The sequence below is a fragment of the Physella acuta genome, unplaced genomic scaffold, assembly GCF_028476545.2.
Source record: "Physella acuta isolate Inbredline_101_S28 unplaced genomic scaffold, ASM2847654v3 ptg002060l, whole genome shotgun sequence".
NCBI classification, from domain to species: domain Eukaryota; kingdom Metazoa; phylum Mollusca; class Gastropoda; family Physidae; genus Physella; species Physella acuta.
Window position 1 is genome coordinate 50,001 of NW_026733563.1, and position 17,928 is coordinate 67,928.

The 17,928-nt window shown below is 44.2% G+C and overlaps 1 protein-coding gene across 1 annotated transcript in view; it reads right to left on the reverse strand.

Moving 5' to 3' along the window:
* The window catches only part of LOC131931941 (uncharacterized), a 30,103-nt gene that overhangs the window by 3,776 nt on the left and 8,399 nt on the right, over nucleotides 1-17,928 (reverse strand). Inside the window, exons 7-15 of the mRNA XM_059288775.1 lie at nucleotides 17,859-17,917; nucleotides 15,898-16,035; nucleotides 10,955-11,130; nucleotides 8,824-8,996; nucleotides 3,889-3,987; nucleotides 2,138-2,318; nucleotides 1,566-1,653; nucleotides 778-828; nucleotides 7-82 (exon numbers count right to left, since the gene is read on the reverse strand). Coding sequence (XP_059144758.1) covers nucleotides 7-82; nucleotides 778-828; nucleotides 1,566-1,653; nucleotides 2,138-2,318; nucleotides 3,889-3,987; nucleotides 8,824-8,996; nucleotides 10,955-11,130; nucleotides 15,898-16,035; nucleotides 17,859-17,917 — 1,041 coding nt within the window. The remainder of the gene's footprint in view (nucleotides 1-6; nucleotides 83-777; nucleotides 829-1,565; nucleotides 1,654-2,137; nucleotides 2,319-3,888; nucleotides 3,988-8,823; nucleotides 8,997-10,954; nucleotides 11,131-15,897; nucleotides 16,036-17,858; nucleotides 17,918-17,928) is intronic.

Sequence of the window (17,928 nt, forward strand, 5' to 3'; positions counted from 1 at the left end):
ACTGACCTTGAGGCGGTCCGCTTGTAGTCGCTGCAGTTTCTAGAACATTCTGTGTAGACCCAGGGTGACCATCCCCCGTTCTCTGGAATGGAATGACACACCCTGTTCGGTAATCTACACATCCGGCCATCGCAACACACAAACATGCAACACACACGCACACAAACACATGCGTACATTAAAGTTGTACACGTTTGGGTTTCATTACACAGACACATACACACACAGACACACGGACACACACACAGACACAAGCACACACATACACACGCACACACAGATACACGCACACACAGACACACGCACACGCAGAAACACGCACACACAGACACACGCACTCACAGACACACGCACACACAGACACACGCACACAGACACACGCACACACAGACACACGCACACACAGACACACGCACACACAGACACACGCACACACAGACACACGCACACACAGACACACGCACACACAGACACACGCACACGCACACACAGAATCGACAAGCATACACATAACACGATAACACAGGCAAACATTTTACATCTACCCATTCGGCCATCGCAACACACTGTGATACATGCCCTTACAATACTCGCGCACGCAAACACCCGCATTGATTACAGGTCTGCAACACTAACACACACACACACACACACACACACACACACACGCACGCACACTAACACTAACACATACACGCACTCACACACACAAGCGCTATCACAAAACAATAATGCACAAACACTTGATATACACACTTTGTTAATCCCCGAACTTACGTCTGCTGAGTTTAGATAAGTCCTCATCTATCCTCCCGTCGTTATCGTTATCTAATCAGAAACACCACAGGTAAGATACCAATGATCAGTGGCGTAGCGCGGTCGGGTATCACCCGGTGCGGCACTTAATGATGTCACCCCCCCCCCCCCAGAGGCGTAGCGACTCTTCCCGGGGACAAACTTTCAATTTTCGGTTTGCACCGCCCCCCTCAAACTTTTGATTTCCACCGCCCCCCTCAAACTTTCGATTTCCACCCCCCCTCGAACTTTCGATTTACACCCCCCCCCCCCACCTCAAACTTTCGATTTGCACCCCCCCCGGTCAAATTTTTCTCTATATACTATTTATTGCCTTATGTCACCCCCCCCCCTAAATGGTGTCACCCGGTGCGGTCCGCACCCCCGCCCCCCCCCCCCTCGCTACGCCTCTGCCAATGATACATATGATTATGTAAAAACACGATAGGTAATATATTCTTGAAACATGTTATTGCGTAAAGCTTCCACAGAACGTGGTTTAATTTTATTGTTAGAGTAAAGTTATAGACTGTTGAAATTAGTGAGGACGGCAGAAAGTTAATGTAATAATGACGCTAGTTGTATAACATGTTACAACATTAGTTCTACAACATGTAAGGACCACCCGATGTAATTATATATATATATATATATATATATATATATATATATATATATATATATATATATATATATATATATATATATATATATAAATATATTATTGATACATATATAATTGATTAGATGAAACCATTATCTATCCACACCTTCGTTATCTCTTGTTTCCTCGTCGATCTTATCATCGCAGTCGTTATCCAGAAAGTCCCCCACTTGAACTGTGGTGACGTCACATTTCTGACAAATACAACGTTTTTAATTCAATAAGGCAGGTTACATTGCCATGCAGACGTTATAAATCTACACACTTACACTACACTACAAACCTACTACAAACCCCCTGCAACCCTCTTAAAACATTCTGCGACTCTACTACTAATCAAAACCACTTATATCCCAGTACGCACGCACTATAAACCCACAACCAGCCACCACTAGCTAACTACAAACCTACTTCAAGTCCGCAATATTTATACTACAAACTTAATACAAACTCACATAACCTAAAACAAGCCCAAATCAATACAAACCTACAAAAAAGAGTCTACAATTGCACCACAAACCCCACCGCGAACCCCACCATAAACCCCACCACAAACCCAACCACAAACCTACCACAATCCCACCACAACCCCACTACAACCCCACCACGAACCAACCACAACCCCACCACGAACCAACCACACCCCCACCCCAAACCTCCCCTCACACCCCCACTCACCGTGTTGATGTGTGTGGTGACGTAGGGCAGTGGATGCATGTAAGCGAACGACGTGCCGATACCGTAGGCGTACACAGCGAAGTAGGTGACAGAGACGGAGTAGAGTTCGTTGTGTTCTGCGTGTACCAGAGTGCTGCCCACACGGTACTCTGTGTAGCCCTGCACGGCAAACCACTCAATCCTGGATAGGGGAGGGAATGTTAGAATGGGTTAATAGTTGGTTTAAGTAACTAAAACTACTCTTGAAAAGGGTGACGGGTAATGTTTCTTTTAGACTTTTTTCTCCTGGGGGGGGGGGGGCACTTGGAAGGGTATTTTTTTTTTGGGGGGGGGGGGGGGGACGCTGGTAAATTTATATATTTTCAATAGAATTTAATTTTTGTTCGGATAGGGTGTGTGTTTGTGTGTGTGTGTGTGTGAGGATGAGGCTTGGTAGACGTGCCTCTGCAGGGGGGGGGGGGGGGAGGAGGGAAAGAAATGTGCCCCCCCTCCCCCAACCGAATAGATGTCTGAATGAAATCGGGTGGGGGGGGGGGCGGATAAAATATGAACGTATTGTAGGACGGACAAAAGTATTTCCGACCCATCCCCTTACAAAAGGAGATATGCCTGAAAGAAACACGGGTTAAAATGCAAGTGATATCAGTCCTCATAACGTACAGTTTTCCGTTCTTTAGTATCGTCTGGCTTGCTGGATTAATGATTAGTTAAGAAGAGAAAAGTGTGGAAGATGGAACGATTCAACTGAGTTAGGTGTGTGTCTTGACCTCCACCAAACCCCTGAGACGACTCACAAACCAATAGGGTTCAATGCATTCGGGTATACTGTGTGAAGTTTTGTTACTAGGTTTAAGGTATATTGGGTGAAGGTTTGTTACTAGGGTTAGGGTATATTGGGTGAAGGTTTGTTACTAGGGTTAGGGTATATTGGGTGAAGGTTTGTTACTAGGGTTAGGGTATATTGGGTGAAGGTTTGTTACTAGGGTTAGGGTATATTGGGTGAAGGTTTGTTACTAGGATATTACGAAATTACAAATATGAAAATTTTGCTAGTGTTTGGGCGATAGTGGCTTGTGGCATCAAAGCGGTATGGTAATTGATGGTTGGAGTGGTAGAGGGATGGACTGATTGATGGTTAGATCAATAAAGAGTTGGCGTGACATAGCGTTGAGACAGAGAGTTTGAAGGATTAACGGTTGGCGCATTAGAGGGTTCGGGGGAAATATTGTTGGCGATTGAGGGTTGGGAGCGATTAAGGGTTGGGGCAATTGAGGGTTGGGGCAATTTAGGAATGAGTTTATTTAGGGTTTAGGCGATTGACGGTTGGGTTGATTTAGGGTTGGGTTGACTGAAGGCTCTGTGACTTAAAGAGCCCTGACTTACCCGGGACTCAATCCCTAACTTACCCGGGACTCAATCCCTGACTTACCCGGGACTCAATCCCTGACTTACCCGGGACTCAATCCCTGACTTACCCGGGACTCAATCCCTGACTTACCCGGGACTCAATCCCTGACTTACCCGGGACTCAATCCCTGACTTACCCGGGACTCAATCCCTGACTTACCCGGGACTCAATCCCTGACTTACCCGGGACTCAATCCCTGACTTACCCGGGACTCAATCCCTGACTTACCCGGGACTCAATCCCTGACTTACCCGGGACTCAATCCCTGACTTACCCGGGACTCAATCCCTAACTTACCCGGGACTCAATCCCTGACTTACCCGGGACTCAATCCCTAACTTACCCGGGACTCAAACCTCTCTCGTTCAGCCTGAGGTGGGTGACGAAGACAAACTTGATGTTGATGGCGATAAAGTTGTTGTTTGTGGGCAAGGTCGGCGCGCTGTCAGATGGAATACAATACGTTAGAAGTCAGTAGTAGAGAACACGCACCATGTACCCATGTGTTGGTGCGATCAACATAATATATATATACTAGGCATACTGCCTAGCTTCGCTTAGGTTTTTAAAAGGCATTTGAGAATTTGAATACTTAATTATTTAGCGATGGATTGGGTGTGGAGTGCTTTAATAAGTTTAATATTAATTTAAACAGTAATGCTAACTTTAGAAAAAATGTTTTTGTTAGTCATTTACATGCAGATGCGTAGCGAATTTTTGGAAAGTACGCAATCTATAACTAAAATGGAATTAGAACTACACAGGTTTCATGAACAGTATATCTCATAGTTTATATTACATTGCCTTTTGAAATTAATTAATTAACTTAATTATCATACTTAACTAAATTAACAACTTAATTTTGTACTAAAACAAATGCTATACTTCGTCATTTTCTGTTTCTGTTTAAAATAGTATACAATTATTTGAAAAATAATAATTTTAAAAACGTTACCTCCCTTGAAAACTGAACGTGTGACGTATGTCATTGTTTACTTATATTGTTTGCTTATATAAGAAATTACGTTATATGAACTTATTTAACGACTATAATGGCTGTTTCCGACGGGAATAAAGTTTTTTTGTTACCCTCCATGGTCGGTCTACGACGTCACATAATATTAAGGGGATCGTTCGTCAATTTATTTATATATATATATCTCATATAAGGAGAATTTCACTCAAGATCATCTTTTAGCCCTCGTCGAGGGCTTTGAGTCTGACCAACAGTTTTTCCATACGGCCTAGTCATCTATAGTAGTGTATGCAAAAACTTAGCATGATGTACAGACATTAAGTAACCTAAAAATTGTGTTAAAATTTCCCTGTTTTTCCCATAAAATACAAAGATTATATAGGGAAATACAACTGGTCAGTTTTGACCGCTTTACGAAGTTTTCCCAGAATTGCCGAGTTTTTTATGAAACCCCTAGGTTTTCTTCTACCACCTCACAAAATATCAAGGGGGGTCGTCGGAGGAAATTTTTTTTCGTAATAGAGCTCATATAAAGAGAATTTCACTCGCGGTCACTTTTTAGCCCTCGTCGAGGGCTTTGAGTGAGACCGACAGGTCTGCCCTACGGTCAAGCCATTTTCCTATAAACATGCCAAAAATTAGCCAGATGTAAAGAGGGTAAGTGCCCTAAAATCCGTTTTGAAATGACCCTCCGTTTTTCCCATAAAATACAAAGATTATATAGGGAAATACGACTGGTCAGTTTTGACCCATTTCCCGATTTTTCCCGGACATGGCGAGTTTTTTGTGACACCCCAAGGCGTTCTCCTACCACCTCACAAAATATCAAGGGGGGTCGTCGGAGGAAATTTTTTTTCGTAATAGAGCTCATATAAAGAGAATTTCACTCGCGGTCACTTTTTAGCCCTCGTCGAGGGCTTTGAGTAAGACCGACAGGTCTGTCCTACGGTCAAGCCATTTACCTATAAACATGCCAAAAATTAGCCAGATGTAAACAGGGTAAGTGCCCTAAAATCCGTTTTGAAATGACCCTCTGTTTTTCCCATAAAATACAAAGATTATATAGGGAAATACGACTGGTCAGTTTTGACCCATTTCCCGATTTTTCCCGGACATGGCGAGTTTTTTATGACACCCCAAGGTGTTCTCCTACCACCTCACAAAATTTCAAGGGGGGTCGTCGGAGGAAATTTTTTTTCGTAATAGAGCTCATATGAAGAGAATTTCACTCGCGGTCACTTTTTAGCCCTCGTCGAGTGCTTTGAGTCAAACCGACAGGTACGCCCTACGGCCAAGCCATTTACCTATAAGCATGCCAAAACTTAGCCAGATGTAAATAGGGTAAGTGCTCTAAAATCCGTTTTGAAATGACCCTCTGTTTTCCCCATAAAATACAAAGATTATATAGGGAAATACGACTGGTCAGTTTTGACCCATTTCCCGATTTTTCCCGGACATGGCGAGTTTTTTGTGACACCCCAAGGCGTTCTCCTACCACCTCACAAAATATCAAGGGGGGTCGTCGGAGGAATTTTTTTTTCGTAATAGAGCTCATATAAAGAGAATTTCACTCGCGGTCACTTTTTAGCCCTCGTCGAGGGCTTTGAGTGTAACCGACAGTTTTCCCTAAATTTCAAGCCATTGACCTAGGAGCATGCAAAAAATTAGCCAGATATACTGAGCTTAAGTATCCTAAAGTCTGCGTTGAAATGACCCTCTGTTTTTCCCATAAAATACAAAGATTATATAGGGAAATACAACTGGTCAGTTTTGACCCATTTCCCGATTTTTCCCGGACATGGCGAGTTTTTTGTGACACCCCAAGGCGTTCTCCTACCACCTCACAAAATATCAAGGGGGGTCGTCGGAGGAATTTTTTTTTCGTAATAGAGCTCATATAAAGAGAATTTCACTCGCGGTCACTTTTTAGCCCTCGTCGAGGGCTTTGAGTGTAACCGACAGTTTTCCCTAAAGGTCAAGCCATTGACCTAGGAGCATGCAAAAAATTAGCCAGATATACTGAGTTTAAGTATCCTAAAGTCTGCGTTGAAATGACCCTCTGTTTTTCCCATAAAATACAAAGATTATATAGGGAAATACGACTGGTCAGTTTTGACCCATTTCCCGATTTTTCCCGGACATGGCGAGTTTTTTGTGACACCCCAAGGCGTTCTCCTACCACCTCACAAAATATCAAGGGGGGTCGTCGGAGGAATTTTTTTTTCGTAATAGAGCTCATATAAAGAGAATTTCACTCGCGGTCACTATTTAGCCCTCGTCGAGGGCTTTGAGTGTAACCGACAGTTTTCCCTAAAGTTCAAGCCATTGACCTAGGAGCATGCAAAAAATTAGCCAGATATACTGAGCTTAAGTATCCTAAAGTCTGCGTTGAAATGACTCTCTGTTTTTCCCATAAAATACAAAGATTATATAGGGAAATACAACTGGTCAGTTTTGACCCATTTCCCGATTTTTCCCGGACATGGCGAGTTTTTTGTGACACCCCAAGGCGTTCTCCTACCACCTCACAAAATATCAAGGGGGGTCGTCGGAGGAATTTTTTTTTCGTAATAGAGCTCATATAAAGAGAATTTCACTCGCGGTCACTTTTTAGCCCTCGTCGAGGGCTTTGAGTGTAACCGACAGTTTTCCCTAAAGGTCAAGCCATTGACCTAGGAGCATGCAAAAAATTAGCCAGATATACTGAGTTTAAGTATCCTAAAGTCTGCGTTGAAATGACCCTCTGTTTTTCCCATAAAATACAAAGATTATATAGGGAAATACAACTGGTCAGTTTTGACCCCTTTACGAAGTTTTCCCAGATATGCCGAGTTTTTTGTGACACCCCAAGGTGTTCTCCTACCACCTCACAAAATTTCAAGGGGGGTCGTCGGAGGAATTTTTTTTTCGTAATAGAGCTCATATAAAGAGAATTTCACTCGCGGTCACTTTTTAGCCCTCGTCGAGGGCTTTGAGTGTAACCGACAGTTTTCCCTAAAGGTCAAGCCATTGACCTAAGAGCATGCAAAAAATTAGCCAGATATACTGAGCTTAAGTACCCTAAAGTCTGCGTTGAAATGACCCTCTGTTTTTCCCATAAAATACAAAGATTATATAGGGAAATACAACTGGTCAGTTTTGACCCCTTTACGAAGTTTTCCCAGATATGCCGAGTTTTTTGTGACACCCCAAGGTGTTCTCCTACCACCTCACAAAATTTCAAGGGGGGTCGTCGGAGGAATTTTTTTTTCGTAATAGAGCTCATATAAAGAGAATTTCACTCGCGGTCACTTTTTAGCCCTCGTCGAGGGCTTTGAGTGTAACCGACAGTTTTCCCTAAAGGTCAAGCCATTGACCTAAGAGCATGCAAAAAATTAGCCAGATATACTGAGCTTAAGTACCCTAAAGTCTGCGTTGAAATGACCCTCTGTTTTTCCCATAAAATACAAAGATTATATAGGGAAATACAACTGGTCAGTTTTGACCCCTTTACGAAGTTTTCCCAGATATGCCGAGTTTTTTGTGACACCCCAAGGTGTTCTCCTACCACCTCACAAAATTTCAAGGGGGGTCGTCGGAGGAATTTTTTTTTCTTAATATAGCCCATATAAGGCGCCGGTCAGTCGAGGTCAGTTTTGACCCCCTCTCCGTAGACTTTTCGGCCAACCGTCACCGGCCCTCGTGTTCTATCGCCCCAAGGCACCATCGTGCCAAATTTGACGCGCCTGCGGCGCCGGGAAGTGCCCTATCGGGCACCCGACCACTTTGCTTTATATATATAGATATATATATATATATATATATATATATATATATATATATATATATATATATATATATATATATATATATATATACACACACACTCATATATATATATATATATATATATATATATATATATACATATATATATATATATATATATATACTTTTTTTTTTAGACCTAGCGATCCATTAAGCTGATTAAGTAATGTTTGTAAGTCAGCGATTTTGCCCAATTGCCTTTATTTGCCTCACATGAGTTAGGTATGCCTTAGTAGCGTTACATTATAAGATTATGTAAATTCTGATATTTTCATAAAGAAATAATCACACGGTTGAACAGCAGCACCCAATCTACTGATGTAAGTGTAACTTCTACTTCTGTTTCATGGGTCTTGTTAATATTATTCAACCTGCCATTTCTTCTGTTTAGTTTTCGTCTAAAGCACTTCAAAAAGCGCGCCTAAACACGTGTATATTCACACACGTAAACTGTGAGTACTCCCCACATAAACACCTGCCTTCCAGACGTCTTACCTCCAGACATACGTGTCGTAGAACAGCTGCATTGGGACCAGGACACACATGGCGGGGTCCCCTGATTCATCCTGTGTGAGGGCGATGTTTAGGAGGACACACGCCGACATCTGGATGTAGATCACAAGGATGGCCTTCGTGCTGCGGATGTAGTAGGGCTCTTTGGCGTCACGCTAGCAGAGAAAAATACGTTATCAGGTAAAACTTTTTACTGTAACAAAAACAACGTTAGTAGAGATAAATACGTTATCACGTAAAGCTATTTACTGTCACAAAAATAACGCTAGCAGGAAAAATACGTTGTCAGGTAAAGCTATTTACTGTCACAAAAACAACGTTAGTAGAGAAAAATACGTTATCAAGTAAAGCTATTTACTGTCACAAAAACAACGCTAGCAGAGATAAATACGTTATCAGGTAAAGCTATTTACTGTCACAAAAACAACGCTAGTAGAGAAAAATACGTTATCAGGTAAAGCTGTTTACTGTCACAAAAACAACGCTAGCAGAGAAAAATACGTTATCAGTTAAAGGTATTTACCGTCACAAAAACAACGCTAGCAGAGAAAAATACATTATCAGGTAAAAGTATTTACTGTCACAAAAACAACGCTAGTAGAGAAAAATACGTTATCAGGTAAAGGTATTTACTGTCACAAAAACAACGCTAGCAGAAAAAAATACGTTATCAGGTAAAGCTATTTACTGTCACAAAAACAACGATAGTAGAGAAAAATACGTTATCAGGTAAAGATATTTACTGTCACAAAAACAACGCTAGTAGAGAAAAATACATTATCAGTTAAAGGTATTTACCGTCACAAAAACAACGCTAGCAGAGAAAAATACGTTATCAGTTAAAGGTATTTACCGTCAAAAAACAACGCTAGCAGAGAAAAATACGTTATCAGGTAAAGGTATTTACTGTCACAAAAACAACGCTAGTAAAGAAAAATACGTTATCAGGTAAAGGTATTTACTGTCACAAAAACAACGCTAGCAGAGAAAAATACGTTATCAGGGAAAGCTATTTACTGTCACAAAAACAACGCTAGCAGAGAAAAATACGTTATCAGGTAAAGCTATTTACTGTCACAAAAACAACGCTATCTGAGAAAAATACGTTATCAAGTAAAGCTATTTACTGTCACAAAAACAACGCTAGCAGAGAAAAATACGTTGTCAGGTAAAGCTGTTTACTGTAACAAAAACAACGCTAGCAGAGAAAAATACGTTATCAGGTAAAGCTATTTACTGTCACAAAAACAACGCTAGCAGAGACAAATACGTTATCAGGTAAAGCTATTTACTGTCACAAAAACAACGTTAGTAGAGAAAAATACGTTATCAAGTAAAGCTTTTTACTGTCACAAAAACAAAAATACGTTTGGTACTAATATGGGCTTTAGTTTTGTTATCAGGTAAAGCTAATTAGCGCCACGAAAACAAAAATACGTTTGGGGCTAAAAAATGGGCTGTTGTTTTGTTATCAAAAAAAGCTCTTTAGCGTCACGAAAATAAAAAAAAATACTTTTGGGATTTTAATGTGCTCTGATATCAACATGCTGTAGAATAAGTTGTGTCGCAGGTACAGGCGTAAGTGGTCGGGGCGGGAGGGGGTAGACAGCTAGTCACGTAATAGGATAAGAACATATAAATGAAATGTAGATGAAATTTCCGATGATGTGGTGGATAATTTTAACACAGTCGATGTGGTGGATCATATAACATTAGTTGATGTGGTTGACCATGTAACACAGTTGATGTGGTGGATCATGTAACACAGTTGTAGGTGATGTGGTGGATCATGTAACACAGTTGATGTGGTGGATTATGTAACACAGTTGATGTGGTGGATCATGTAACACAGGTGATGTGGTGGATCATGTAACACAGGTGATGTGGTGGATCATGTAACACAGTTGTAGGTGATGTGGTGGATCATGTAACACATGTGATGTGGTGGATCATGTAACACAGGTGATGTGGTGGATCATGTAACACAGTTGTAGGTGATGTGGTGGATCATGTAACACAGTTGATGTGGTTGACCATGTAACACAGTTGATGTGGTTGACCATGTGAAACAGGTGATGTGATTGACCATGTCACACAGGTGATGACGTCTTACATAGAACCTCTCCCCCGCCTGTAGAGTTCTGTTCTCTGGCGTGTTTTTCCCTGTGTGGACCAAGACTTGCGTGTTGTCCTCTGACGCTACGACCACAAACTTGCCGTACACTCTCCGTCCCGTCAACATCAGGGTCATAAACTCTTTGCCGTATGCTTCAAGCGGTGGCAGCATTTCTGGGGAGAAATACATTGTGATTTGTGTACATGTGTATGTCAGTTACAAGCTTCATATGTACTTCGTAAGTGTAGATTTCGTATACACATATGTAATACATGTGTGCGTGGTATTCATTTGTTCATTCATTTGTAACGGGTAAATGTGTAGTTGGTAAGTCTGTAAGAGATAAAAGTGTAAAAGGTGAATTTGTGATGGGTATATCAGTAATTGGTGTACTGCAATTCGTAGCTCTGTAAGTGGAATATGTAAATTGATACATATGCATTATATTTATGTGCAATTGATAGATATGCAATATGTGTATGTGCAGTTGGTACATATGCAAAATGTGTATGTGCAATAGGTACATATGCAATATCTGTATATGTAACTGGAACATATGCAATTATGTATGTCCAATCGGTACATATGCTATATATTTATGTGCAATCGGTACATATGAAATATGCGTATGTGCAATCGGTGTATGTGGTACATGTGAAATTGCTAAGTAACCAACGTTATGGAAATGTAAAGGCGACTGGACATTGTGCTGATCACAGCATCAAGTTATATACAGAGCTGAAGTACTGTATCTCATATCTCATATGCCCAATGGATCATTATGTCTGAGAGGGGAACATTACAATGTGCGACAGCTGAAAGTCGGAATCACGGGCTTAGGTAAATATAGTGGAGTAGATTCTACGTAAGAATATATATATATATATATATATATATATATATATATATATATATATATATATATATATATATATATATAAGTATGTATATAAAAGTGTACTAGGTATATGTCCGAATGGTAATTGTGTAATTGGTACATGTCTACTAGGAAAGTGTGTACTTGGTACATGTCTATTTGGCAAGTGTGTACTTGGTACATGTCTACTTGGTAAGTGTGTACTTGGTACATGTCTACTTGATGTATGCATAATGTGTACCTCGACCATGTGTTAATCGTACAATCGAATACATGCTGCATGTGCACTTGTGCACCTCACCTGTCACCTACGTTGCAAACTTCACTTGACCAATGTTTGTTCCAGACTTTTTTTTCCGGGTTGGGGGGCACTTAAAAGTTTCGGGGAGGGAGGGAGGACTAAAATTTCCGCGGGGGGGGGGGGAGGAGGTAGACACTGGTAAAAGTATATATTCTCTATATAAATTCTTTTTTGCTCTTGGGGGCTGGTGGACCTTATTTGAGCGTAGCCCCCCCCCCCTTAAAAGATGCCTGGAAGAAACCCTGTACTTGACCCCCCCCCCCCTTAAAAGATGCCTGGAAGAAACCCTGTACTTGACCCCCCCCACCCCTAAGAGATGCCTGAAAGAAACCCTGTACTTGACCCCCCCCAAAGAGATGCCTGAAAGAAACCCTGTACTTGACCCCCCCCACAAGAAATGCCTGAAAGAAACTCTGTACTTGACCACAGCCGGCCTTATGCCTGAAAGAAACTCTGTACTTGACCACAGCCGGCCTTATGCCTGAAAGAAACTCTGTACTTGGCCACTGCCGGCCTTATGCCTGAAAGAAACTCTGTACTTGACCCCCCCCCTAAGAGATGCCTGTAAGAAACACTGTACTTGACACCCCCCCCTAAGAGATGCCTGAAAGAAACTCTGTACTTGACCCCCCCCCTAAGAGATGCCTGAAAGAAACCCTGTACTTGACCCCCCCACTAAGAGAAGCCTGAAAGAAACTCTGTACTTGACCCCCCCCCCTTAAGAGATGCCTGAAAGAAACCCTGTACTTGACCCCCCCCCCTAAGAAATGCCTGAAAGAAACTCTGTACTTGACCCCCCCCCTAAGAGATGCCTGAAAGAAACTCTGTACTTGCCCCCCCCCCCTAAGAGAAGCCTGAAAGGAACACTGTACTTGACCCCCCCCCCTAAGAGATGCCTGAAAGAAACCCTGTACTTGACCCCCCCTAAGAGAAGCCTAAAAGAAACCCTGTACTTGACCCCCCCCCCCGTAAGAGATGCCTGAAAGAAATTCTGTACTTGCCCCCCCCCTAAGAGATGCCTATAAGAAACCCTGTACTTGACCCCCCCCCCCAAAGAAATGCCTGAAAGAAACTCTGTACTTGACCCCCCCCCTTAAGAGATGCCTGAAAGAAACCCTGTACTTGACCCCCCCCTAAGAAATGCCTGAAAGAAACTCTGTACTTGACCCCCCCCCTAAGAGATGCCTGAAAGAAACTCTGTACTTGCCCCCCCCCCCCCCTAAGAGAAGCCTGAAAGAAACACTGTACTTGACCCCCCCCCCCTAAGAGATGCCTGAAAGAAACCCTGTACTTGACCCCCCCTAAGAGAAGCCTAAAAGAAACCCTGTACTTGACCCCCCCAGTAAGAGATGCCTGAAAGAAACTCTGTACTTGCCCCCCCCCCCTAAGAGATGCCTGAAAGAAACCCTGTACTTGACCCCCCCCCCTAAGAGACGCCTGAAAGAAACTCTGTACTTGACCCCCCCTAAAAGATGCCTATAAGAAACCCTGTACTTGCCCCCCCCCCTTAAGAGATGCCTGAAAGAAGCTCTGTACTTGACCCCCCCCCTAAGAAATGCCTGAAAGAAACTCTGTACTTGACCCCCCCCCCTAAGAGATGCCTGAAAGAAACTCTGTACTTGCCCCCCCCCCCTAAGAGAAGCCTGAAAGAAACACTGTACTTGACCCCCCCCCCCCTAAGAGATGCCTGAAAGAAACCCTGTACTTGACCCCCCCCCCTAAGAGAAGCCTAAAAGAAACCCTGTACTTGACCCCCCCCCCCCCTAAGAGATGCCTGAAAGAAGCTCTGTACTTGACCCCCCCCTAAGAGATGCCTGAAAGAAACTCTGTACTTGACCCCCCCCCCCCCTAAGAGATGCCTGAAAGAAACTCTGTACTTGCCCCCCCCCCCCCCCCTAAGAGAAGCCTGAAAGAAACACTGTACTTGACCCCCCCCCCTAAGAGAAGCCTAAAAGAAACCCTGTACTTGACCCCCCCCCCCCCTAAGAGATGCCTGAAAGAAGCTCTGTACTTGACCCCCCCGTTAAGAGATGCCTGAAAGAAACTCTGTACTTGACCCCCCCCCCCCCCCCTAAGAGATGCCTGAAAGAAACTCTGTACTTGCCCCCCCCCCTAAGAGAAGCCTGAAAGAAACACTGTACTTGACCCCCCCCCTAAGAGATGCCTGAAAGAAACCCTGTACTTGACCCCCCCCCCCTAAGAGATGCCTGAAAGAAGCTCTGTACTTGACCCCCCCCCCTAAGAGATGCCTGAAAGAAACTCTGTAATGACCCCCCCCCCTAAGAGATGCCTGAAAGAAACTCTGTACTTGACCCCCCCCCCCGCTAAGAGATGCCTGAAAGAAACTCTTTACTTGCTGCACCCTCACCCCAAGAATTGCCTGAAAGAAACCCTGTACTTGACACCCCCCCCCCCTAAGAGAAGCCTGAAAGAAACTCTGTACTTGACCCCCCCTAAGAAATGCCTGGAAGAAACTCTGTACTTGACCCCCCCCCTAAGAGATGCCTGAAAGAAACTCTGTACTTGACCCCCCCCCCTAAGAGATGCCTGAAAGAAACCCTGTACTTGACCCCCCCACTAAGAGATGCCTGAAAGAAACTCTGTACTTGACCCCCCCCCAAAGAAATGCCTGGAAGAAACTCTGTACTTGACCCCCCCCCCTAAGAGATGCCTGAAAGAAACTCTGTACTTGACCCCCCCCCCCCTAAGAGATGCCTGAAAGAAACCCTGTACTTGACCCCCCCACTAAGAGATGCCTGAAAGAAACTCTGTACTTGACCCCCCCCCCAAAGAAATGCCTGGAAGAAACTCTGTACTTGACCCCCCCCCCCCTAAGAGATGCCTGAAAGAAACTCTGTACTTGACCCCCCCCCCTAAGAGATGCCTGAAAGAAACCCTGTACTTGACCCCTCCACTAAGAGAAGCCTGAAAGAAACTCTGTACTTAACCCCCCCTAAGAAATGCCTGGAAGAAACTCTGTACTTGACCCCCCCCCCTAAGAGATGCCTAAAAGAAACTCTGTACTTGACCCCCCCCCTAAGAGATGCCTGAAAGAAACCCTGTACTTGACCCCCCCACTAAGAGATGCCTGAAAGAAACTCGGTACTTGACCCCCCCCCCCCTAAGAAATGCCTGAAAGAAACTCTGTACTTGACCCACCCCCCCCCCTAAGAGATGCCTAAAAGAAACTCTGTACTTGACCCCCCCCCTAAGAGATGCCTGAAAGAAACCCTGTACTTGACCCCCCCACTAAGAGATGCCTGAAAGAAACTCGGTACTTGACCCCCCCCCCCTAAGAAATGCCTGAAAGAAACTCTGTACTTGACCCACCCCCCCCCCCCTAAGAGATGCCTGAAAGAAACCCTGTACTTGACCCCCCCCCCCTAAGAGATGCCTGAAAGAAACCCTGTACTTGACCCCCCCCCCTAAGAGATGCCTGAAAGAAACTCTGTACTTGACCCCCCCCCCCCCCTAAGAGATGCCTGAAAGAAACCCTGTACTTGACCCCCCCACTAAGAGAAGCCTGAAAGAAACTCTGTACTTGACCCCCCCTAAGAAATGCCTGGAAGAAACTCTGTACTTGACCCCCCCCCTAAGAGATGCCTGAAAGAAACTCTGTACTTGACCCCCCCCCCTAAGAGATGCCTGAAAGAAACCCTGTACTTGACCCCCCCACTAAGAGATGCCTGAAAGAAACCCTGTACTTGCCCCCCCCCCCCTAAGAAATGCCTGAAAGAAACCCTGTATTGACCACAGCCTTACCAGACAAGACGTTGGCCGTGCCTAGTTTATCCGTCTCCCTGGCCCCCTCGTCCTCGGGCTCACAGATGATCATATGGGTGGAGTCGTCACAACTGCCAGTGATCACCCCTATGTTGTGGTGACCAGAGATCTTCGTACCTGCAACATGCGGTGGTGTGGTTTATATTGGGGGGGTTGGCTGTTGTGTGCTTTATATTGGGGGGTTGGCGGTTGTGTGGTTTACATTGGGGGGTTGGCGGTTGTGTGCTTTACATTGGGGGGTTGGCGGTTGTGTGGTTTACATTGGGGGGTTGGCGGTAGTGTGGTTTATATTGGGGGGTTGGCGGTTGTGTGGTTTACATTGAGTGGTTGGCGGTTGTGTGGTTTACATTGAGTGGTTGGCGGTTGTGTGGTTTACATTGAGTGGTTGGCGGTTGTGTGGTTTATATTGGGGGGGTTGTGTGGTTTATATTGGGGGGTTGGCTGTTGTGTGCTTTATATTGGGGGGTTGGCGGTTGTGTGGTTTACATTGGGGGGTTGGCGGTAGTGTGGTTTATATTGGGGGGTTGGCGGTTGTGTGGTTTACATTGAGTGGTTGGCGGTTGTGTGGTTTATATTGGGGGGGTTGTGTGGTTTATATTGGGGGGTTGGCTGTTGTGTGGTTTATATTAGGGGGTTGGCGGTTGTGTGCTTTACATTAGGGGGTTGGCGGTTGTGTGGTTTATATTGGGGGGTTGGCGGTTGTGTGCTTAACATTAGGGGGTTGGCGGTTGTGTGGTTTATATTGGGGGGTTGGCGGTTGTGTGCTTTACATTAGGGGGTTGGCGGTTGTGTGGTTTATATTGGGGGGTTGGCGGTTGTGTGGTTTATATTGGGGGGTTGGCGGTTGTGTGCTTTACATTAGGGGGTTGGCGGTTGTGTGGTTTATATTGGGGGGTTGGCGGTTGTGTGGTTTATATTGGGGGGTTGGCGGTTGTGTGGTTTATATTGGGGGGTTGGCGGTTGTGTGGTTTATATTGGGGGGTTGGCGGTTGTGTGGTTTATATTGGGGGGTTGGCGGTTGTGTGGTTTATATTGGGGGGTTGGCGGTTGTGTGGTTTATATTGGGGGGTTGGCGGTTGTGTGGTTTATATTGGGGCGTTGGCGGTTGTGTGGTTTATATTGGGGGGTTGGCGGTTGTGTGGTTTATATTGGGGGGTTGGCGGTTGTGTGGTTTATATTGGGGGGTTGGCGGTTGTGTGGTTTATATTGGGGGGTTGGCGGTTGTGTGGTTTATATTGGGGGGTTGGCGGTTGTGTGGTTTATATTGGGGGGTTGGCGGTTGTGTGGTTTATATTGGGGGGTTGGCGGTTGTGTGCTTTATATTGGGGGGTAGGCGGCTAGGATTGTTCTTAAAGGTAGGGGGTCAACCTTGATGGTAGATGTTTACCCTTTAAGGTAGAGGTTTACCCTTAAAGGTAGGGGTTCAACCTCAAAGGTATATGTTCAACCATAAAGGTAGGGGTGCTATCTTAAAGGTAGATTTTTAACCTTAAAGGTAAGGGTGCTACCAGGTAGGGGTTCAACTTTGAAGGTAAGGGTTCAACCTCAAAGGTATATGTTCAACCATAAACGTAGGGGTTCAACCATAAAGGTATATGTTCAACCATAAAGGTAGTGATTCAAGCTTGAAGGTATGGTTTCAACATTAAAGAGAGGGGTTCATCCTGCCAACCATTCTATAGCCAGCCAGCCAACAGTATGTAGACAACCAGTTCACCATTCTATAAAGAAACAGCCAACCAATACAGTTAATACATAACCAGGCTATCACTTTATCGACAACCAGCACAAAAGTCTATAAACAACCCGCTTACCACTCTACGAAAATCAGCCAACTAATCAAATAGATATACGTGTGGAATAAAATAAGATAAAACCAATCAGTGGCGTATAATTTAAAGAACTAAAAAATACCGCACCAAATGAACCGAATGACTAACCTGTCAGCTCGTTTTCCTTGGTACTGCTTGAACACCAGGACATGACGAAGCCTTGATACCTGTTGGTAAG